The sequence below is a fragment of the Hyperolius riggenbachi genome, chromosome 2, assembly GCF_040937935.1.
Source record: "Hyperolius riggenbachi isolate aHypRig1 chromosome 2, aHypRig1.pri, whole genome shotgun sequence".
Lineage (NCBI taxonomy): Eukaryota > Metazoa > Chordata > Amphibia > Anura > Hyperoliidae > Hyperolius > Hyperolius riggenbachi.
This window is the reverse complement of record NC_090647.1, coordinates 478714101-478738620: the sequence shown is the minus strand read 5'-3', so window position 1 is coordinate 478738620 and position 24520 is coordinate 478714101. Positions and strand designations below refer to the sequence as shown.

The 24520-nt window shown below is 44.2% G+C and overlaps 1 protein-coding gene and 1 long non-coding RNA gene across 2 annotated transcripts in view; one reads left to right on the top strand and one right to left on the bottom strand.

The window, feature by feature from the left end:
* Positions 1 to 13384: 13384 nt before the first annotated feature.
* Positions 13385 to 14691, bottom strand: LOC137544897 (uncharacterized). The gene is made up of 3 exons (XR_011025935.1): positions 14620 to 14691; positions 14067 to 14221; positions 13385 to 13471 (listed from the first exon to the last, which is right to left on the bottom strand). It is a non-coding gene; the product is annotated as an uncharacterized lncRNA (long non-coding RNA).
* Positions 14692 to 14782: 91 nt separating this feature from the next.
* INPP5K (inositol polyphosphate-5-phosphatase K) overlaps positions 14783 to 24520 on the top strand; it is a 62657-nt gene continuing 52919 nt past the window's right edge. Inside the window, exons 1-2 of the mRNA XM_068270289.1 lie at positions 14783 to 14889; positions 20642 to 20711. Coding sequence (XP_068126390.1) covers positions 20650 to 20711 — 62 coding nt within the window. The 5' untranslated portion in view covers positions 14783 to 14889; positions 20642 to 20649. The remainder of the gene's footprint in view (positions 14890 to 20641; positions 20712 to 24520) is intronic.

Sequence of the window (24520 nt, the reverse complement as noted above, 5' to 3'; positions counted from 1 at the left end):
TGGCTGAGGTTCTGCCTCTATCCGAAATCAGACTTGAAAATGATCATTGCGAGGAGAGCAGTGGGTGGGAGGATAAGGGAAGATATCCTGCCCTCCTTCACTCTCTGGCATGCGCCACTGCTACCAGGGACTGTGAACTTACCAGCACCTGTACCCACTTTCACCAAATATTACTTAGCAGCCACTGAAACTTGGTACTCTGTACTACTCAGCACCTACTGCAACTTGGCAACCATTGCAACTTCACACTCAGTATTACTTAGCACCTACTGCAACATGTCTCGCAATACTGTTCAACACCCGGTACTACTTAGCACCCTCTGCAACCTGGCACTCAGTACAACTTGGCATTCAATACTATTTAGCAACCACTACTCATTACAACTTGGCACCGATTACTTCTTTGCAACGACTGCAACATAGTACACTGGTCCTTGGCAGCCACTGATACCTACTTTTTTGTCAACCCACTATCACTTCTCGCTACCTACTGACACCCACTGCCTGCCTGTCACTGCTTGCTTGACACTAGAATCCACTGATTAATACCAGTCTGCTAATAGGATTTATCAGTCACTACTTGCCTGTTGCTAGAACCTATCAATACCTTCCAGTCTGGTGCTGGAATCTGCCAGTCATTACCTTCCCACCACTAGACACTTCCAATCATCAACTACTTGCTATTTGATCGGACTGGATAAAACAAAAGACAAAAAACACAGGGGCACCGGGAGACCACTATCGTGTAATAACGTCTCGATATATGGACAAAATGATACAGATTATTATACTCACAAAAGTAGGTTGCTTTTGACGGCAACCACTTTCAACACATATGGAGAAGTACCGTCTCCACTCGGCCTTTCAGGTCGTAGCTCCTTAAGAAAAAAGAGTGCCCTATACAGAGATAGAGACAGCTCCCCTAGTAGCAGGTAGGGTACAACACTTTGGGTAATAGCAAAACACAAACGTCGCTTTCTCAGGTCAAGTAATCGTGCTATGATTGTAGTCCAGATATCCTGGGCGCCCAGGATTTCTGGACTATAACCATAGCACGATTACTTGACCTGAGGAAGCGACGTTTGGTCGCGAAACGCGTTGTCTAAAGTGCACAATACATTTTCTACCCATTTATCGGTTTGAGAGTCTTTCATTGCAGGAAAGACGTTTTATTCTTACCTTAAAAATTATTAAAAACTGTTCCAAATTTAGCAACAATAGTGCGAATATAAAGGGCACCTCCATGTTTTGCTATTACCCAAAATACTTGCTATTTGACTCTATCACTCCCAGGCTGCTACTAGAAACTGCCTAACACACTACCTGCCTGTCACTCGTATTCCTGCCCTTGATTTATATAATCTGCTTATCACCTGTTATAGCTGCTTTATTGCTGGTGATATCTGCATGTCACTGCTGTACTTGGTGGCCTAGATTCCAATGCCTGGAGAACCAAATACATCGGAAACAATCCTGAGGACAGGAATCCCTGTCTGATGACTACTACACAGAGAAACTTACATTTTTGCCTTACATTTTAACTTCAGACTGCATATAGGCAAATGGAGGAAATAACTTAAACTTTTTTTACTACTAATAAACATTAGACATACATTATTACTCTATAGTATTATAAAATAGACAGAGCATTTCATTTTTAACATTTAGATCCAACTTATAATTTACATAAGATAGTAGGAAGTCCACTTGTGCTAAGTATTAATGCCCGCTAAACAAAATTGACTTAAAAAGATAGACTTTTAGCTTGATGATCTGTAAAATGTGGTTCCTTGAGAGATGTTTTTAGTAAAATAATGACCCCTAGAGGATGTATGGATGTAAGATTGATTGACATTTTCGGTGTAACAAAGTGATAATGATTTATGCAATCTCGTTGAATATGTCTAGGGTAGAGGTAGCCAGGAACTTGAAACAGCACCCTCTGGTGGCAGCCTGGATGGGAGTTGGGGGGCTGCTGCTTATTATGCCAGGAATACACCATGAGTTTTTTCGATACAGTAATGGCTCTATAGATAATTTCCAACAGGTCCTATCTGATTTTGATCATTTTTCTGATCGATTTTCTCATAGAATTGAATGAAAATCAATCGGAAAAACGATTGGAATATCGATCGGAAAGTAAGTCTGTCAAAAAAACTCATAGTGTATTCCCAGCATTAGTGTTGCTCTTCGGATCTGGGTTAAAGCCAAATTTGTAACAAATATCACTAATTCCGTTTAGGAACAGTAAAACTTGAACTGATCTTCATGGCGAAGTTCAGTGGGCTTACCCCATGATGTGTGCTATAGCAGAAGCCAGTTCATGGCCACGGATAAGCCATGGAATCTGGAAAACACATTTGTGGATACTTAAATTGCCTGGTATATGGCACCTATCACCGTATAAATGTACCTTCTATTTTCTAGATAAATACATTGAGATCCATTTGTTCTAGAACAAATCTTTGTGCATTGCCTGTTATGATATATTGCTGCTGCAGCTGCGTCCATTTCCAAGCTGAATAAAATGATCATAAAATTTGCATCAAGACCAAATTATTGGCATCTCACTGACCATCCCTAGTTATAAATGGGAAAAAGCCAAACTGATATTCAGAATGTGAACACAGAAGTAAAACTAAAGCAAGGGAAAAAATGTGACATTTTATTAGTGACTAGAGCAGGCATGGGTAAACTTGGCCCTCCAGCTGTTAAGGAACTACAAGTCCCACAATGCATTGGAGGAGTCTGAGAGCCACAGTCATGACTCATAAAGGCAAATGCATTGTGGGACTTGTAGTTCTGTAACAGCTGGAGGGCCGAGTTTGCCCATGCCTGGACTAGAGCGTGCTTTCACACTTGGAAACAACAGAACTGGGGATAGCCAATGAGATGCATTGGATTTTTTACCATGATGCTATTATTCTTGGATATTCACAAGACATTTGACATGGTATCATAGGACTTAAGACACTTTATTTTCCTCTAAAGTTCTAAAACTCTTGCAGTTATGGCCATGGCCAGATTCTTACAGAATTTGTCTCTTTGTACTTGGCAATGTACAACAGTTCTAGACACTGGGGGCAATATGCAATTCACTTTTTCACCTGAGTTTTCTCTAATGTGATATTTTCACAACTTGTAAATAAAATGCCTTTTACACCACCAGCAAGCAAAGCAATACTCAAAATAATTTTGACAGTACTTTTTCACCTACTTTTTAGTACTTTTTCCATTGCAATGTGCTAAAAAGTTGATTTAAATTGAATATGAAAAACTATCTCCTAGGAGAAAACTCTTTTGAAAATGGCAGTGTAGCCTTTAGCCTTCCCCCTTATCCTGAACCTCTACTATCTTCTTTCCGAGCTCTAGACTGATTTCCTAAATCTTTGGCATTGTAACAGTAATGGGTTCAGGTGCCCTTTTCCTTGGAATCTTTTTATGCTGATTGAATGTGGTTAGGAAGCCAATGGGCTGCAGGTGTCGATAGTAGGCCAATTGAGGTGGGGTTTCAATGTTGATTTGTTAATCACTGCAGGTGTGTTTTTAAAAGCAAACATTCACATGAGGCTAATTTTTTTGACCACCCCATTTTTACTACATTTGATATAAAGCAACCTTAGAAATGTATCTTATATTATAAAATATACCAAACGCTAATAAAAAGCATTGGTGAATGTTTAATTATATCAAGTTTCATCAATGCTGCAAACTTTAACCACTTCCCGACCGCCGTATTGACAATTGGCGGCCGGGAAGTGCACCCCGCAAGGACCGCCGTATTGACAATTGGCGGCGGTCCTTGTAGGGGCATGGGCGGAGCGAACGCGTCATCAGTGACGCGATCCTCCGCCTCCGCCTGGCGCCGCTCACCCGCCGCAACATCCCGCCGGCTATACGGAAGCGCCGGCGGGATGTTAACCCCGCGATCGCCGCATACAAAGTGTATAATACACTTTGTAATGTTTACAAAGTGTATTATACAGGCTGCCTCCTGCCCTGGTGGTCCCAGTGTCCGAGGGACCACCAGGGCAGGCTGCAGCCACCCTAGTCTGCACCAAAGCACACTGATTTCTCCCCCCCCTGCCCCAGATCGCCCACAGCACCCATCAGACCCCCCCCCTGCCCACCCCCCAGACCCCTGTTTGCACCCAATCACCCCCCTAATCACCCATCAATCACTCCCTGTCACTATCTGTCAACGCTATTTTTTTTTTATCCCCCACCCTGCTCCCTGCCCCCTCCTGATCACCCCCCACCCCTCAGATTCTCCCCAGACCCCCCCCCCCCAGACCACCCCCCCTGTTTACTGTATGCATCTATCCCCTTGATCACCTGTCAATCACCTGTCAATCACCTGTCAATCACCTGTCAATCACCCATCAATCACCCGTCAATCACCCCCTGTCACTGCCACCCATCAGCCAGCCCCTAACCTGCCCCGTGCGGGCAATCTGATCACCCCCCCACACCAATAGATCGCCCGCAGATCCGACATCAGATCACCTCCCAAATCCATTGTTTACATCTATTCTCTCCTCTAAACACCCACTAATTACCCATCAATCACCCATCAATCACCCCCTATCACCACCTGTCACTGTTACCTATCAGATCAGACCCTAATCTGCCCCTTGCGGGCACCCAATCACCCGCCCACACGCTCAGATTGCCCTCTGACCCCCCCTTATCAATTCACCAGTGCATTAATTACATCTGTTCTTCCCTGTAATAACCCACTGATCACCTGTCAATCACCTGCCAATCACCTATCACCCATCAATCACCCCCTGTCACTGCCACCCATCAATCAGCCCCTAACCTGCCCCTTGCGGGCAATCTGATCACCCACCCACACCATTAGATCGCCCGCAAACCCGCCGTCAGATTACCTCCCAAATGTATTGTTTACATCTGTTATCTTCTCTAAACACCCACTAATTACCCATCAATCACCCATCAATCACCCCCTATCACCACCTGTCACTGTTACCTATCAGATCAGACCCTAATCTGCCCCTTGCGGGCACCCAATCACCCGCCCACACGCTCAGATTGCCCTCAGACCCCCCCCCCCCCTTATCAATTCGCCAGTGCATTAATTACATCTGTCCTTCCCTGTAATAACCCACTGATCACCTGTCAATCACCTGCCAATCACCTATCACCCATCAATCACCCCCTGTCACTGCCACCCAACAATCAGCCCCTAACCTGCCCCTTGCGGGCAATCTGATCACCCACCCACACCAATAGATCGCCCGCAGATCCGACATCAGATCACCACCCAAGCGCAGCGTTTACATCTATTCTCTCCTCTAAACACCCACTAATTACCCATCAATCACCCCCTATCACCACCTGTCACTGTTACCCATCAGATCAGACCCTAATCTGCCCCTTGCGGGCACCCAATCGCCCGCCTACACGCTCAGATTGCCCTCAGACCCCCCCTTATCAATTCGCCAGTGCAATATTTACATCTGTTCTCCCCTGTAATAACCCACTGATTACCTGTCAATCACCTATCAATCACCCATCAATCACCCCCTGTCACTGCCACCCATCAATCACCCCCTGTCACTGCCACCCATCAATCACCCGCTGTCACTGCCACCCATCAATCAGCCCCTAACCTGCCCCTTGCGGGCAAACTGATCACCCACCCACACCAATAGATCGCCCGCAGATCCGACATCAGATCACCACCCAAGCGCAGTGTTTCCATCTATTCTCTACCAGGCATGGTCGGAATAGCCGATTTCCGTTTCCGGCACAATTCCGCATTCCGACATATAGAAATTCCGTTACCGTTCCATTCCGACGGTATACCGGGTCAGTTCCGCGGAATTCCGATTTACACGGAATTCCGTCTGAAAAATTTTAAAATCTCTCTCTCCCTCCCTCTCTCCTCCTCCTCCTCCTCATCCATCCATCCATCCATCCATCCATCTCATGCAGTAGGGAATTGCAGATTTTCAAAACAGCTTATATACCATAGCTGGGATTTGAACCTAGTGTGTAGTAGGTATCTGTCTTACCCTCTAGACCATGACCCACACTACATGCTAAAGCTGCCGGTAGCATAAACCATACTTCCATTATGATCAATTCGATAGAAAAAGTAGCATGATTAAGGATTTGTACTTTTTGAAAAGCATGCTTATTTATATACCATAGCTGGGATTTGAACCCAGAACCTAGTGTGTAGTAGGTATCTGTCTTACCCTCTAGACCATGACCCACACTACAATTGGCTTGCAGATTGTCACCTGGGTATGCTTCACTGTCTGGTCCGCAAAGACTTCTACATCATTTTATGTTTACTCCGGCCCACCAGCGGTCTGAAGTATGTTGACCCGGCCCTCAACCCAAAATGTTTGTGGACCCCTGGTCTAGAGGGTAAGACAGATACCTACTACACACTAGGTCCTGGGTTCAAATCCCAGCTATGGTATATAAGCATGCTTTTCAAAAAGTACAAATCCTTAATCATGCTACTTTTTCTATCGAATTGATCATAATGGAAGTATGGTTTATGCTACCGGCAGCTTTAACATGTAGTGTGTGTGGGGGGGGGGGGGGGGGAGAGAGAGAGAGAGAGAGAGAGAGAGAGAGAGAGATTTGTTATTCGTTATTCCGGAAAATTCCGTCGGAATTATAAAATTTCCGCGGAATTCCGTTTGAGAGGTATAGGAATTCCGATTTGACTACCGGAATCGGAATTAACTTAATTTTGTCAAAAGTTAGCGGAAATTGATTTTAATTGTGTTTTTTCACAAAGTGTCATTTTCCGCTAACTTTTGACAAAAAATAAAATCTTCTATGAACTCACCATACTCCTAACGGAATACCTTGGGGTGTCTTCTTTCTAAAATGGGGTCATTTGTGGGGTTCCTATACTGCCCTGGCATTTTAGGGGCCCTAAACCGTGAGGAGTAGTCTTGAAACGAAATTTCTCAAAATGACCTGTGAAATTCTAAAGGTACTCATTGGACTTTGGGCCCTTTAGCGCAGTTAGGGTGCAAAAAAGTGCCACACATGTGGTATCGCCGTACTCAGGAGAAGTAGTATAATGTGTTTTGTGGTGTATTTTTACACATACCCATGCTGAGTGGGAGAAAGATCTCTGTAAATGGACAATTGTGTGTAAAAAAAATTAACAAATTGTCATTTACAGAGATATTTCTCCCACCCAGCATGGGTATGTGTAAAAATACACCCCAAAACACATTATACTACTTCTCCTGAGTACGGCAATACCACATGTGTGGCACTTTTTTGCAGCCTAACTGCGCTAAGGGGTCCAAAGTCCAATGAGCACCTTTAGGCTTTACAGGGGTGCTTACAATTTAGCACCCCCCAAAATGTCAGGACAGTAAACACACCCCACAAATGACCCCATTTTGGAAAGTAGACCCTTCAAGGTATTCAGAGAGGGGCATGGTGAGTCCGTGGCAGATTTCATTTTTTTTTTTTCGCAAGTTAGAAGAAATGGAAACTTTTTTTTTTTTTTTTTTCACAAAGTGTCATTTTCCGCTTACTTGTGACAAAAAATAATATCTTCTATGAACTCACTATGCCTCTCAGTGAATACTTTGGGATGTCTTCTTTCCAAAATGGGGTCATTTGGGGGGTATTTATACTATCCTGGAATTCTAGCCCCTCATGAAACATGACAGAGGGTCAGAAAAGTCAGAGATGCTTGAAAATGGGAAAATTCACTTTTTGCACCATAGTTTGTAAACGCTATAACTTTTACCCAAACCAATAAATATACACTGAATGGGTTTTTTTTTATCAAAAACATGTTTGTCCACATTTTTCGCGCTGCATGTATACAGAAATTTTACTTTATTTGAAAACTGTCAGCACAGAAAGTTAAAAAAATCATTTTTTTGCCAAAATTCATGTCTTTTTTACTGAATATAATAAAAAGTAAAAATCGCAGGAGCAATTAAATAGCACCAAAAGAAAGCTTTATTAGTGACAAGAAAAGGAGCCAAAATTTATTTAGGTGGTAGGTTGTATGAGCAAGCAATAAACCGTGAAAGCTGCAGTGGTCTGAATGGAAAAAAAGTGGCCGGTCCTTAAGGGGTAGAAAGCCCTAGGTCCTCAAGTGGTTAAGAAGTTGTTCTTATTTATTTATTGTATTTATAGTGCCAACGTCCTGTGCCCTTGCTGCAGCTCCGGAGGCTCCCGGTCTTCTCCGCTGCATAACCCGACCTGGCGAGGGTTGGCGTCTTCTGCGCTCCACCACGTGGGTCACGTGGTCTCGCTGACATAATCAGGATGGCAGTAGTTCTGCGCCTGCACAGTACCATCCTGATAACGTCGGCCAGACCACGTGACCCGCGCGGTGGAGCGCAGAAGACACCAGCCCGGAACCCGACCTGGCGAGGTCGGGTTCTGCAGCGGAGAACACCGGGATCCTCCGGAGCTGCAGCGAGGGCACAGGACGGCTGCCACGGGCTGGAGGAAGCCCCAGGTAAGTGGATCTTTTTTTTTTCTTCTTGGATGTTTCCTCTAACTAATATACAGCACTGTTATATGTTGGTGCTTTATAAATACAATAAAAAAAAATTCTTCTCAAAGTCACTGGATGGCAGCCTGAAGATTAAGCAAGTATAGTTCACTCAGATCCATAGGATGGGTGTACGGTAATGGAGGTGCGTGAAGAGGTAGGAGACATAAGAAGGAGGACCCTGCCCGAAGGCTTACAATCTAGAGGGAGAGGTGGAGACACAAAAGGTAGGGGACCAGAGGCAGGCCAGAGTAAAAAGGCGAGTTTTGAGGGCCTTCTTGAAGATGTTGAAGGAGGGGGAAACCGTAATGGGGGAGGTAGGGAGCTCCATAGTATTGGAGCAGCTCTTGAGAAGTACTGGAGACGTGCATGGGACTGGGTGATGCGGGGGGGGGGGGGGGCGGTCAAGCGAAGTTCATAGGAGGAGTGGAGTGAGCGGCTAGGTGTGTACCTCTGAGTAAGATCGGAAATGTAGGGTGGACAGATTTGTAGGTCAGACACAGTATCTTGAATCTAATTCTGGATTGGATAGGAAGCCAGTGGAGGGATACACAAAGGGGAGCTACCGTTGTAGAGCGATGGGAGGAGTGGATAATTCTGGCTGCCGCATTTATGACGGACTGCAGCGGAGCAATTCGGGTCATAGGGAGTCCAGACAGAAGGGCGTTGCAGTAGTCAAGATGGGAAATTATGAGGGCATGGATGAGGAGTTTGGTGGTGGCAAGGGTCAGGAAAGGGTGGATCTTGCAGATGTTACGGAGGTGGAAGTTGCACGACTTTGTGAGGTGTTGGATGTGGGGGGGTGAAGGAGATTGGGGAGTCTAGGGTGACACCCAGACAGCGGGCTTGAGAGGTTTCTAACGGTCCCCCGCAGAAATCCTGTGCCCGCGCAGCCACTCCCCAATGCTCCGGCCCCGCCTCCCGTTCACTTCTGGAATTTCAGACTTTAAAGTCTGAAAACCACTGCGCCTGCGTTGCCGTGTCCTCACTCCTGCCGAAGGCACCAGGAGCATACTACGCAGGCCCAGTATGGTCTGTGTCTGCGCAGTACGCTCCTGGTGACATCAGCGGGAACAAGGACACAGCAATGCAGGCACACTGGTTTTCAGACTTTAAAGTCTGCAATTCTAGAAGTGAAACAGAGGCGGGGCCGGAGCATCGGTGAGTGGCTGCGTGGGCACAGGATGTCTGCGGGGGACTGTTAGAAGCCCCGGGTAAGTTCAACTCATTTTCCCCCGACCCTCCTACAGTATCCCTTTAAGCATTACACAATTAACTAACATATTAAAAAGGAACATAAAATTCCTTTTTTTATACATTTTTTTTAATACAGTATTCATTTATAAATGATTTAGTCCGTGATTGTACTTTTTTAAATAATTACTTACCCAGATTTACATTCTATAATTCTGTAGTCCTGCCAGGTGATTTCTGCAGAATGTTTGGTTACTGAGAGTCCCAAAGCCAGTACAAAATATACCTGGTCTCCCAGAATGCTCTGGAGGAAGAATCCAGCATAGCTTATCAGCCTAGGCTAAATATCACTGGTCTGGGAGGGCAAAGCTACATACCAATATACAGCAATATATAGGTATAAGTGATGCTGAAACCAAGACAATTACTATAAAAATGGATATCCTGAATAATTTACTGCATTATTACTATGTGTTGTTACAGTTCTTGTTTAAAGCCCCTTTAATGATACACTCTCTATTTGGGATAAGGTAAAAAAAATAGATGTAACATATTTTTCATACTTCACGACGCACCTAGGTTTAGAGGGCAAAAACAGGGGGGAAAATATACTAAACCTGGTGTGTCTTGTAGATGTTCTACCCCAATTATTGTGTCCTCCTACTGTCCCCCTTTGTGTCCTACTCCTGCCACCCTTGGTGTTCTCCTGTCCTTCCTGGTGTCCACCTCCTGTCCCTCTTGTGTCCACCTCCTGTCCTCCTTTGTATCCTTCCCATGTCCCCCTGCACTGCCCCTGTGTAAGTTATTAGCGGGGGCAGCAACGGGGATCACTTACCTAATCCTGGGAGACTGCAGTGATCAGCTGCTTCTCCTCTCGCTCGCTCCTTTCCCCTAGTGCCGGTCGCACGCGTAATGACATGACGCTACTTCCTGAAAATTACGGTAATCTGATTTACCATATTTTACCACACTATAGAAAGGACATTGACCTGGAACAGGTACATACACGGGCAACTAAATTAATCAGAGGGATGGAAGATCTCACTTACCAAAAAAAGGTTGGACAAACTGGGCTTATTTAGCTTGGAAAAAAGTGACTGAGAGGTGACCTGATTAACCTCCCTGGCGTTCTATTAAAATCGCCAGGGAGGCTGCGGGAGGGTTTTTTTTAAATTAAAAAAAAAAGTATTTCATGCAGCCAACTGAAAGTTGGCTGCATGAAAGCCCACTAGAGGGCGCTCCGGAAGCGTACTTTCGATCGCCTCCGGCAATCGAAAGTAACAAGATAGGCCGCAATGAGCGGCCTATCTTGTTTCGCTTTCCTCGTCGCCATGGCGACGAGCGGAGTGACGTCATGGACGTCAGTCGACGTCCTGACGTCAGAGCCGCCCGATCCAGCCCCTAGCGCCGGCCGGAACTGTTTGTTCCGGCTGCGCTGGGCTCGGGCGGCTGGGGGGACCCTCTTTCGCCGCTGCACGCGGCGGATCGCCGCGGAGCGGCGGCGATCGGGCAGCACACGCGGCTGGCAAAGTGCCGGCTGCGTGTGCTGCTTTTTACAAAATTGAAATCGGCCCAGCAGGGCCTGAGCGGCGACCTCCGGCGGCATACCCCGAGCTCAGCTCGGGATTACCGCCAAGGAGGTTAACATGTAAAAATACATCAGAGGGCAGTACAAAAGCTTGGCAGATGAGCTTTTTGTCCCTAGGGTTGTACGAAGTACAATGGGACATGATTTGTGTGTGGAGGAAAAAGTTTTTGCCATCAATTTAGAAAGGGGATATTCACAGTGAGAGTGGTTAAAATCTGGATTATCTTACTATAGGAAGTAGTTATGGCAAATTCTATATCTGCATTTAAAGAGGGCTTGGATGCTTTCCTTGCATTAAAGGGCATTCACTGCTATAATTTTTAGATAATTCCCGGGAGAGTTGATCCAGGGATTTATCTGACTGCCATCTGGAGTCGGGAAGGAATTTTTCCCTTTTAAGGCTAATTGGCTCAGGCCTTGTAAGGTTTATTTTTGCCTTCCCCTGGATCAACTGGGATATGTGCAGGTTCAGGATGGTGTTTTGTTTTATTTTTTTTGGGTTGGACTTGATGGACAAATGTCTTTTTTCAACAAAACTAACTATGTAACTATGATTTCTTCGCAAAAAAAGAAAAAGAAAAAGAAAAGATCATCTGTGTGGGCATAGAATCAAAAACCATTAAGCAAAGATAAAGCTTAACATAATCTTTATTAAACACACTGAGACAAAAAATATAAAACCAATTAAAATTGGGTGGCACCCACTGGGGGACACTGATACAGTAATCAAATAACGTAGTCAACGATAGCATAAACAATGCACAGCGTATACGTAATGCACCAGACAGAAGTAACAAATACAACAGGATGACACCTATATTCCAGTGTATAAAGAATGTGTACACACAGGAACAGAACAATATTGATAGTAGTTGATCGAACAGCAAACCAATTAGTGGGCACAAACAGACCTCTGTAAAAATAAATCACAGTGCTTAAATCTAGCCTGGAGTGGAACTGCCACAAAAACGCTGTTAGATGCTGCGGTGCCGTAAAAGAGATGTAAAACAATTACCTGCTGGTGCTAGTATCAGTCAGAGTTGTCCCCCGGGTGCGCCCCTCCAAGCGTATCGCGGCAACGCCGCTTTCTCAAGAGGTGCCAATAGCGTAACTAGTGCGCATTGATATAGTCTGTGTATAGTCTCCGGGGGAAAGGTCAATGTCGAATAGAGCATGCGTGGCCACGCATGTACGCAGTGACACCGCTCGTCTCACACAGAGCGAGCAGTGCGCCTGCGTATGAGGTCAATGGGAGACTCGATGTTTACGATAATAGAAGCAATAGTTTGCATATATACAATAATAAACATATAAACATGTTGCAACACTGGAAAAAAGGTAAAAAGGTAATAAGCCTAGTAAACTTGATACTATATAGAGAGTACATAAATACTATATAAAAAATATATATTAAACGAATGAATGTATGAATAAATAATTGATAAAGAGGAAAACTCCATCTAGTGGCCATATTATAAAATACCAGAAACATCAATGTGGACTAAAAATGAGTTATGCTTATACATATTACATGTTTATATAAAAATGTGGTGATTAGAACTGCACATCAATGCAGTAAAGTGCAATGGGTGAAAAACTAATTAATGACAGTGCAAAAATGCATAATAAAGTGCTGGGAGATAATCTTCTTTGGGCATCCCGTTATATCCATATTCCGGGAGTCTTGCAAGGTGAACGATTAGTGTTCATGAGTGAATATATGACTGTAAGATATAAAATTATATATGTTAATGTCAAGTTGAATATCATGAAGTGACAACAACAAAGTGACACCCAAGTACGTGAAGTGACTAAAAAAGTGACTGCCATCAACCATGATAATGACACATAACATATAACCCACGGGTAAACTGTACCTACTCAGTTCATCCCTGGGATGGTGCTAAAGTGATAATAACACTTGACATATACCCCACGGGTGAAACTGTACTCACTCAGTTCACCCCTGGGTTAGTGCTACAGTGAAAGGACTGGTATACTAAGCGTGACCAAAAGTGTGCCACACACTAAAGTGCAATGTGCAATAAACTTATGTGTACAAAGCTACTTACCCAATCAGATGCTGGGAGTCGTCCAAAGAGCAAAAAAGATATGTATACAAAATGTACAGATGAAACCATGAAGTCCAGAAGAATATCAATAATCTAAAGAAAAAATATATATATGTACAGAATAATAGTACACATAGTACATGTATATATAAAGCCCTGTATGACAATCTACAAGGGAGCCTTGGGAGAGAAAAATGTAGTATATAATCACAGCGGCAGCTTGATTGATCTGTAGATCGACCGACACGAGATAAGTAGAAGATTTTTGAGAAAAACTCTACTGGGGTAAAAAACAGCCAAAAGAAAACTCCTCATTGAGTCCATGTGGGCTAAGGGTGCCCATATCATGTATCCACCTTAATTCACATCTGAGTAACCTGGTGACAGAGTCACCTCCCCTGATGCCTTGTTTGATTTGTTGGAGGCCCATAAATCTCCAACCTTTAAGGGAAGAATTATGGCTGAGGAGGGCATGTAAAGCTACTGGTGTTAACCGTTTCCCATCTTCATAGTCTCTTTTAGCTAGTTTGATTGTGGAAATATGTTTTTGTAGACGTAGTTTGAGTGGGTTTTTCGTTTGTCCAATGTACTGCTTAGAGCACGGACACTGCAACAAATATATGACTGATGGAGTTTTGCAATTGATAAAATCAAAGATAGTGTATTTTTTCTTGTTTGCAGAACTTACCACTTCCTTTGTTGTAATCATAAAACTGCAGACTGAGCAGTTGCCACACGGGAAACTTCCCTTAACACTCAGTGGTCTCCCAGGCTTTTGGTAGTGGCTTTTAGATAACATGGTTCTCAATGTAGGTGCTCGTTTTGCAGTGATGCTGGGTCGATCTGTTAGAAAAGGACATAAATCATGGTCACTCTTGATGATCTCCCAATGTTTCTGTATGATATTACGCAATTCGCTCCAGTTGTTATTATAAGGCGTGATCAGGCGGATAATATCCTGTTTCAATCTATTTTTCGGGGCCAATGGCCAATATTGCTGTATGTCACCTCTAAATATTGTCTGTAACCTAAATTAATGTCCAACGCTGCGTAATATGTTGGCGCTTTATAAATACAACAAATAAATAAATAAATAGACTTAGACTCTGGAAACAGCATTTTGTTGCTTTGAGACTTGCTGAAACAGCATTTTGATGAGAGCAGCAGAGTTCACATGTCTTTGTGCAAAAAAAAAAAAAAATTGAAAGGAAAAAAAAATACAGCAGCAATTTTTCACAGACATGTGAGTTGCCCTTCTTGCCATCCACCAACATGGCCGGGGAGTCGCTTGCGGTCAGGCACGCTTTTACGCCGTAACCAGGGGCAGCGAGGCAATTCCAACCAATTGGCATCAGCGATTCTTTTCCAGAGGCTGAACTACAGTCACGTGACGAAAACACCACAGCCGTAGCCACGCCCGCGGAAGGGAGTGTGAGGAGAGGCAGACTGTAGTGACTGGGGAAAGTTATCAGTGAGAAGTGCTGGAAGTGCCGGGGGCGGAGCGGACGCTGGTAATATTTATAGTTAATATGTAGTGATAGGCGCTGTGTGCTATTGTCATGCTGCAAGCCTGCGCAGCTCCATTATTGTCCTGCTGCTCCATTGTTAGCAGTGTCATGGTGCAGTGCAGCCAGTGACAGTATAATGCGTATGGATGAGGTGGATGGAAGAGGGCATGTGTGTCTATGGAAGCTTGTGATCGAACTATCTATCCATCCTAGGAAGGAAGTGTTGCAGTTTTGCTCATGGCCATGCAATGCTGGTGTGACTGGTCTGGCTGGAGAGAGAGAGAGAGGGAGGTGTTACGTCACTGCAGCACGTTATGTTTGTATACAAAGCACTGCTGGGGATATGGCAGCTGGGCTGGTTTGCCAGCGAGCTGTTTGGCCTCCTCTAGGATTGTTTGTGCCATTACTAATTTATGAATGAAATGTAAACTATGAGTCAGAAGGGAAGGCATTGTTTTTCAGATGAATAGGACTTTGATCTTGTACATGAGGGTTGGGGAAGCATGTTTGAACACTTAATAGGTCACTAATGTAGTATAACCCATTTCAGTTTAAATAAAGGAGTCCCATACTACTACTACTAATAATAATAATACTGCTTGATTATTGATTTAGCTAAATTATCCCAGATTTTCAGTTCCTAATTCAAATAATGCCAAAGGAACTGTGTAAGCGGCTGAGAGGCAGCCACTGACAGACGCAGAACATTTATATTGTGCTTTTCTTTTCAAAAGATTCAAAGTGCCATAGCTGCAGCCACTAGGATGCACTCTATAGGCAATAGCAGTGTTAGGAAATCTTGCCCAAGCTCGCCTTTCCGAATAGGTGCTTGCTTACTTAGCAGGACGAGCCGAAATTCGAACCCTGGTCTCCTGCATCAGCAGTAGAGCCCTTAATCCGTACACTGTCCAGCCGCGAATCACCTACGCAGTAGAGTGGACCAGATTGGGCTTGACTATTTCCGCAGGAGCCCATCGGAAAGCTGCTACTTTGCCTGCGCTGGACCAGGGAAGGTAAATATTTAGATGTCTGATCTTCCGCAGCTGACAACGCTGGAGGGTGAATAGGACAGGGAAACCTCATTAGGATCCAGAGGCTTCCAAGGCTTCCCAAGGTAAGTACCCCCCAGGGGCAGTTTTCTTTATTACGGATCTGCTTTTTTTTTATAATGGGGGACAGTGGAGCATGGGGGAGACTGGGGGCACACTGTAAGGAAACAGAGGCTGGGCATTGTATGCAGAATGTGCCTCTGTGTCCTAATATTGATGTCACAAACCCACCTCGGGTTCTCTTTAAAAGGAACCCAAGGTGTTAAAGAGAGACTGAAGCGGGAAAAAAATTATGATCTATTGATTTGTATGTGTAGTACAGCTAAGAAATAAAGCATTAGGAGCAGAGACATAAGTCTAATATTTGTTTCCAGTACAGGAAGAGTTAAGAAACTCCAGTTGTTATCTATGCAAATTGCCATTGAGCTCCACGACTTTCAAAGTCGCAGACAGCTCTGTGTTCTGAAGGCTGTATCTTAACTGTATTGTTTTTTCTTTTGCAGAGAAGAGTTCAGGACAGGTCAAAAGTTTACTGCCTGTTCTGTAAAAAAAACATTTAGAGTGCTGAGTAGTGTGTAAACTGCAAATATTAGAGAATGATGCTCCTAAAGCTGTATAACTGAAAATAAAAATGAGAATATTTTTTTTTGCTACTAATGTTCTAATAATTATCCGTACTACACCCCAATTTGTTATATCATAATTTTTTTTTCGCTTCAGTGTCTCTTTAAAGAGACTCCATAACAAAAATTGCATCCAGTTTTTTTATCATCCTACAAGTTCCAAAAGCTATTCTAATGTGTTGTGGCTTACTGCAGCACTTTCTACTATAACAGTCTCTGTAATAAATCAATGTATCTTTCCCCTGTCAGACTGTCAGACTTGTCGGCCTGTGTCTGGAAGGCTGCCAAGTTCTTCAGTGTTGTGGTTCTGTGATGAATCTTCCCTCTCCAGGCCCCTCTCTGCACACTGCCTGTGTGTTATTTAGATTATGGCAGATTCTCTCTTCTCTCTTATCTTTTACAAGCTGGATAAATCGTCCTCTGAGCTGGCTGGGCTTTCACATACTGAGGATTACAGACAAGGGCAAAGCTGTTTGCAAGAAGAAAAGAGCAGCCTGAAACTTCAGTGCATGAGAGCAGAAGGGGGAAAGAAACACACAATGATCTCTTGAGATACAAAAGGAAGGCTGTATACAGCCTGCTTGTGTATGGATGTATTTTCTATGTGTGGACATACTGTACATCAACCTACTTCCTGTTTTGGTGGCCATTTTGTTTGTTTATAAACAAACTTTTTAAAACTGTTTTTAACCACTTTTAATGCGGCGGGGAGCGGCCAAATTGTGACAGAGGGTAATAGGAGATGTCCCCTAACGCACTGGTATGTTTACTTTTGTGCGATTTTAACAATACAGATTCTCTTTAAGGGGCCTATACACTTCTATATATTTTATATTCTATAAAATCGATAGATCAGACATCGATTCTATCAAATTCTCCATTCAATTTGACGGGGCCACAGGAATAAAATATACATACCTGGGGCTTCCTCCAGCCCCCTCCGGCCTGATCGCTACCACAACATCCTCTTCTATCTTCCCGTTCCCCTGCAATTGGCCCCAGGAAGTCCTCCAGTCCTAGGCCAACTGTGCATGCACTGCCTGGCCGTCCGCGTGCTCCCGCAATGTTCACGTTGCCGGAAGTGCTCTGCTCCTGCGCAGTACTACTTCACATCACGGGAAGTGCTCTGCTCCTGCGCAGTACTACTGCACATCACCGGAAATGCTCTGCTCCTGCGCAGTACTACTTCACATCGCCGGAAGTGCTCTGCTCCTGCGCAGTACTACTGCACATCGCCGGAAGTGCTCTGCTCCTGCGCAGTACTACTTCACATTGCCGGAAGTGCTCTGCTCCTGCGCAGTACTACTTCACATCGCCGGAAGTGCTCTGCTCCTGCGCAGCACTACTTCACATCGCCGGAAGTGCTCTGCTCCTGCGCAGCACTACTTCACATCGCCGGAAGTGCTCTGCTCCTGCGCAGCACTACTTCACATCGCCGGAAGTGCTCTGCTCCTGCACAGTACTACTGCACATCGCCGGAAGTGCTCTGCTCCTGTGCAGTACTACTTCACATCGCCGGAAGTGCTCTGCTCCTGCACAGTACTACTTCACATCGCCGGAAGTGCTCTGCTCCTGCGCAGTATTACTTCACATCGCCGGATGGCGCTCTGCTCCTGTGTAGTACTACTTCACATCGCCGGAAATGCTCTGCTCCGGCTCAGTATTACTGCACATCGCCGGAAGTGCTCTGCTCCTGCGCAGTACTACACATCGCTGGAAGTGCTCTGCTCCTGCGCAGTACTACTTCACATTGCCGGAATTGTTCTGCTCCTGCGCAGTACTACTTCACATCGCCGGAAGTGCTCTGCTCCTGTGCAGTACTACTGCACAGCGCCAGAAGTGCTCTGCTCCTGCTCAGTACTACTTCACATCGCTGGATGTGCTCTGCTCCTGCGCAGCACTACTTCACATCGCCGGAAGTGCTCTGCTCCTGCACAGTACTACTGCACATCGCCGGAAGTGCTCTGCTCCTGCACAGTACTACTTCACATCGCCGGAAGTGCTCTGCTCCTGCACAGTACTACTTCACATCGCCGGAAGTGCTCTGCTCCTGCGCAGTACTACTTCACATCGCCGGAAGTGCTCTGCTCCTGCGAAGCACTACTACACATCGCCAGAAGTGCTCTGCTCCTGCGCAGTACTACTGCACATCGCCGGAAGTGCTCTGCTCCTGCGCATTACTACTGCACAGGCGCAGAATGCTACCGGAGATGGGAGTGAGACAGGGGAGCGTGCCTGGCCAGACTGCACATGCATTTCCAGGGCCAGCAGCGGGTGAACAGGCAGTAAGAAGAAGACGCCGTGGGAGTGGTCAGGCCAGAGGGTGCTGGAGGAAGCCCCAGGTGAACTTGAACCGAGTAAAATAATTTAAAATAAACGCATGGTGTACCTGAAAATCAAAATTACATACTTAACCTCGTGGTCAGTTCCTCTCAGAAGCTCACTGGTTTCTTCTAACAACGATCCCTTCCAGTTCTGACATGATTTTGTCAGAACTGAACTATATCAGTTGCTGTCAGTTATATTTCATTTTCTGTCAGTTATAGCTGAAAGGGCAACTGATGAGCAAGGTAATGTCCATGTTTCCCTATGGCTCAAGTGGGCGATATTACAGTTTAAAGGGGAACTGAAGAGAGAGGTATATGGAGGCTGTCATGTTTATTTCCTTTTAATCAATACCAGTTGCCTGGCAGCCCTGCTGGTCTATTTCTCTGCAGTAGTATCTGAATAAAACCAGAAACAAGCATGCAGCTAGTCTTGTCAGATCTGACTTTAAAGTCTGAACCACTGAAACACCTGATCTGCTGTTTGCTTGTTCAGGGGCTATGGCTAATAGTATTAGAGGCAGAGGATCTGCAGGGCTGCAAGGCAACTGGTATTGCTTAAAAGGAAATAAACATGACAGCCTCTATACACCTCTCTCTTCAGTTCCCCTTTAACAGTGTGCTGACCCAAAAACTGTTATGAGGTAATGGCTATTTTTAAAATGGAAGATGGAGAATTCCATTGATCACAGTGGACAACCAGGACACAGGAGAGGAGAAAGAGATCGAGTAGACTACATGGGAGGTAAGTATGATGTGTATGTTTATTTTGAATTATTAATTTTTAGTTCAGGTTTGCTTTAATTCATGACTTTACTAAGATTTTGATTTATTTTGCACGTTTATTTTGACTCAGTTTTTATAAATAATATTCACTTGTTTACCTGATGCCTAGTGCAGGGTAAATGGTATGGATTCTCACTGGGGCAGCATGTTGGACAGCAGTGTATCCTGGCCTATAGTTGGGCACTGTATAGTGACAGAGCAGCTCTCCGCTATGCGACAGCTTGCCTGAAGCCTGCTAAATTGTAAGCCACTTACCCCTGATCCCACATGGTTTAAGTGAGGAGAATGGAACAGTTCATCTGGAAAGAAATCTTGGTGTAAAATTTTAATCTGGTGTTACCGTTTCTAATCTTCAGAAAAAAACAAAAGTCTGTATGCTCAGTCTCAAGTGCATGAAAATGTGCTGACTAAAATCCGCTAAAAAATAAGAAAATACTGTAAATGGCATAGCTAAGGAGCTATGGGCCCCCGATGCAATGTTTACATTGGGGCCCCCAAGCACTTTATACATAACGATTGATACGGTGCACCAAAACCTGCCAAGACAACCACAGTGTCAGAGTTGCAAGGAGGGGATGGGGCACAGTTTATTAATGATTACTTTTATTCAAAGCATCTATAGAAGTGATTGTTACCTGCACAGGGCCAATACAGAGCTAAAACTGTGGTTGAGGGAGGACCTCTTGAGGGCCCTCTAGCCCAAAAGCCCCGGTGCGGTCGCAACCTCTGCACCCCCTATTACTACGCTACTGAATACATAACTGTAGGAGTTACCTCTGTTCTGAATGTACAGTATACATGTCTGATGAGGACCTTAATTTAATATCATTTTATTCTTATTGTCCAAATACAGAAGTCTTAGATGCTTTACACATTCTGTGATTATCTGCTCTGTTTCGCTTTTAGTGTATCTCTGAGTAGAAATCTTTCATTAGATATGGTGTCTCATGTGCACATTTTTATCCTCTTTCAGGATTGGAAATGGATCCTGACAATCTGGGTCTTGATGCCTTGATCTTAGATCCTGACAAGTTGACTCTCCGGTAAGCATTAAGTGTACTCTTTCTTAAAGTGGACCTGAACTCAGAACTTCATCTCTGCTCTAAAAGATGAGCAACAGCATAATAATCTTTAAAAGAAAACATTTCTTTATCACAGCTGATACAAATGCTGCAATAAATCTACAGAGTGTCTTCTTCCTGCATTCATGGAAGCAGACATATTGTTAACATCCTGTGTTTACAAATGAGCTGGGTCCCCCTCGGCTCGCCTGCCTGCTACAAGACCTCAGATCGCGTTACCCGTGATCACGTAATCAATATAGTGGCAGCCGGGGAGGGAGGGAGGGAGGATGCAGGCTGTCTACCTGCCTGGGTGTAACTATACTAGCTATCTATACTGGGGCAACTATACTACCTATACTGGGGCAACTATACTAGCTACCTATACTGGGGCAACTATACTACCTATACTGGGGCAATTATACTAGCTATACTGAGGCAACTATATTACCTCTACTGGGACAACTATACTAGTTACCTATACTGGGGCAACTATACTACCTATACTGGGACAACTGTGCTAGCTACCTGCCTATACTGGGGCAACTAGACTACCTATACTGGGGGCAACTATACTAGCTTCCTACCTATACTGGGGGCAACTATACTAGCTTCCTACCTATACTGGGGCAACTATACTAGCTTCCTACCTATACTGGGGCAACTATAGCTGGCTACTCTATACGTGTGTGTGTGTGTGGGGGGGGGGGGGGGCATATTCTCATAGACTTGCATCAGAAAGCAAAAAGTCTAGAACTGGCCCTGCCAGCTGTCCATCAGACGGAGTCACAGTCCAATCTTTACTGTAGTCATGAATGTTAGTGACAGCAACATAGGGAAAAAAGTAATTTTATAGTGCATTTTATACAGTTGTATTCTACATTTTACAATTTTTTGTGATAGTTGCTTTTTATCCATAACTTTACTTTAGATCTCAATCTCAACAATACACAAGTGTAATGTATTTATTTTTAAAAAAAAAAAAACCCTCTGTCATCTTTGCTGACATGAACATTCAATTTTCTGTTATTTTTTCAAACGCCCTGTAATCTTGAGAATGGCATATATCTGGGTTGGCAATCCATACACACACATTCTCTATAATGATTTATGTCATTAGACAAATACACAATGTCATGTAGTTACACAAGCTCTGCAGAGAGCTGGCTGAGATGTACAGGATGTATTGGGTCACAGGCATGACCTGCACAAGGCTCTGGAATGTATTGGTGAATTGTGCAAGAAGCGTATTAACTGAGGCGTGTGATTGAGGTCTCAGTACTCCTACTGTTCCCATTCAGCTCCCCATTAGAGGATTCTCATTTGCTACAAAGGGTGGGAAGCCGTTCAAACCTGGACTTGAGAGGCTTAAATGTGCAAGTGTCTGACATGGAATCTGGGACAAAGGATTTTACACGGTACACACTGCTGTCCCCAACTGTGTCACCCTTGCATAGTTTAGACTGACTAGTCCCCATCACTTGAGGACAGAAGTGCTGTCTCATAAAGTATTTGCTGGGTCTTTTGTTGCAGATGTAAACACAGACAGACTTATCGTCAGCAAAATGGTAGAAAGAATTTGAACAAGCTTGTGGATGAAAACCACACGTTATCCTTTTATTTATGCGTATGAGAATACATTTGCAGTAATTAACAGTGCTCACAGTTAAGTGCACTGTATGTCAGTATTTTTTAAATAAGTGTATTGAAAGTACATGGCTGGCTGGGTTCTGTAGTTCCTTTTTCCTGTTGAAATGATGTTGAAAAACAACCAATGACATTATTTGTTAAATACAAGTGAAAACTTCTCACTGTATCCCATCATCACCCGGGGGAGAAGGTCATGGAGGAGCTGGAAGGAGGCTCCAGCCAGTTTTTCCTTGTGAGCACAGATCATCTGACCCCCAATCTTATCCTCCCTCTGCTGAGGTTTAAAATGGACCTGAACTCATGCACAGGATAGAAGGAAAACATAGAGAAATGCACCCTATATGTATTTAGAAAGTTTAGCCTGTCTAATTGCCCCTCATTTGTGTCTCAAGCTGTAATTTGATCACTCCCCTGTGTCACATGACTGCCACAGCAGAGATGGCATATAAGCCAATTTGAAAGCACAGGCTGTTAAAGAGACACTGAAGTCTAAAAAAAACCATCTTTTTATTTAACAAATGTGTTTAACATATTAGCCCTAACTAAGCCGCCGCTTTCCCGCCGCTGTAAACTATCTAAATTCCCCCTAACTCCTCCCTCCCTTTCCCCTGCAAAATCCACGACTTTTCTTGGTCGTGGATTTTGCTGCCCTAAGCGATTCCGTGTGAGGCAGAGCTATGAGCTGCAGCCCTGCCTCACACGCGTCTGTCAGCGGCGGATCTCCGCCTCTCCCCCGCCCCTCTCTGTGAAGGAAGACTGAGAGGAGTGGGGGAGAGGCGGTGATCCGGGCTGAGAGGCAGAGCTGCGGCTCATAGCTCTGCCTCTCACAGAAGCGCTGCCCGGATTGTCCCCCGGGGAGTTTGGGGGGATATAGATAGTGTACAGCGTCGGGAATGCGGCAGTTTAGTTAGGGCTAAGATATTAAACATATTTGTTAAACAATAATACTTTTTTTGAGACTTCAGAGTCTCTTTAACAATATGTCTGCTTCCATAAATCAGGAAGTAGAAACCGTACAGATTTATTTTAGGATTTGTATCAGCTGTAACAAAGAAATGATTTTTTGTTTAAAGGTTATATGCTGTTGTGTATCTTTTAGAGCAGAGAGGACGTTCTGAGTTCAGGTTCACTTTTATTCTGTGGCCAGCACTGCAGCCCAGCAGAATGACATTCCTATTCATTTCCTCCATGCTTAGTGTATAATAACACATATAGCACTTCCCATACCCTCCTCAGCATCTTTATAAAAGAGCAGCGAGCTATGGCTTCTTAATCCAGGTAGGTCAGTGTTATGTAAGGTACACTTAGCTTTCATAAACACATTGGCTAAGGTATGGAAATGATTAAGGATTTTTTTTTTTTACACGTTGGGCCGGGTGGACCTCTGCTGAGCGGATGTGCTGGGCATATAGAGGTGGAGCAACTCCCTCTCTCCTTGCAACTCCATATTTTGTTAACAGATTCTTAAGTCACGTGACTAATGGAGAAAAGCTGTCTCTCCTGACAGGTGTGACTGTCCTGCTAGGAAATCTGCGTTATCAGATTTATTTTTTTTTTGGCAAAATGCGTTCACACTAGGCTCTGCCGTTGCTCAACAAAGTCAAGCAATAAAACAATTAGACAAGTACAATAATGGTCAGCAGTTCATAGACCGTGTCATACGAGATTATGCAGCTCTGTTTTGTGACTGCCCTTTATTCCAGTGGTTGCAACATTACTCTTCATGGTGGAGGGATTTGTACCGGTCTCGGTTGCTGGTCATGGGAAGCGAGGGGGAAGATTATAGATCCAAATATATCCATATAGAAGGTAGAAATGCATTGAACTGCAGAAACTGGGTGTAATTGCACCGGTAAAACTTTTCCCACTAAAAAGCCTCCCTTTTTTAAGATCCTTGTGTTCTGTATTCTAACATGGAAAAAATACAGGAAGGGTATCACTTAAGCACTATAACATGGATTTATTTTTATTATGCTGATTACATGGGAGCCTTTAATTAGCTGACATCAGTCTAGTTTTAATACATTAATTAATTCTGATAACAAAATGCCACTGAGATGTATGCCATATGATCTTGGTGTGGTTTGACTTGTGGTAAATGGCTTTAACACAGCTACAACACATCTTCTTTTTTTGCAGGC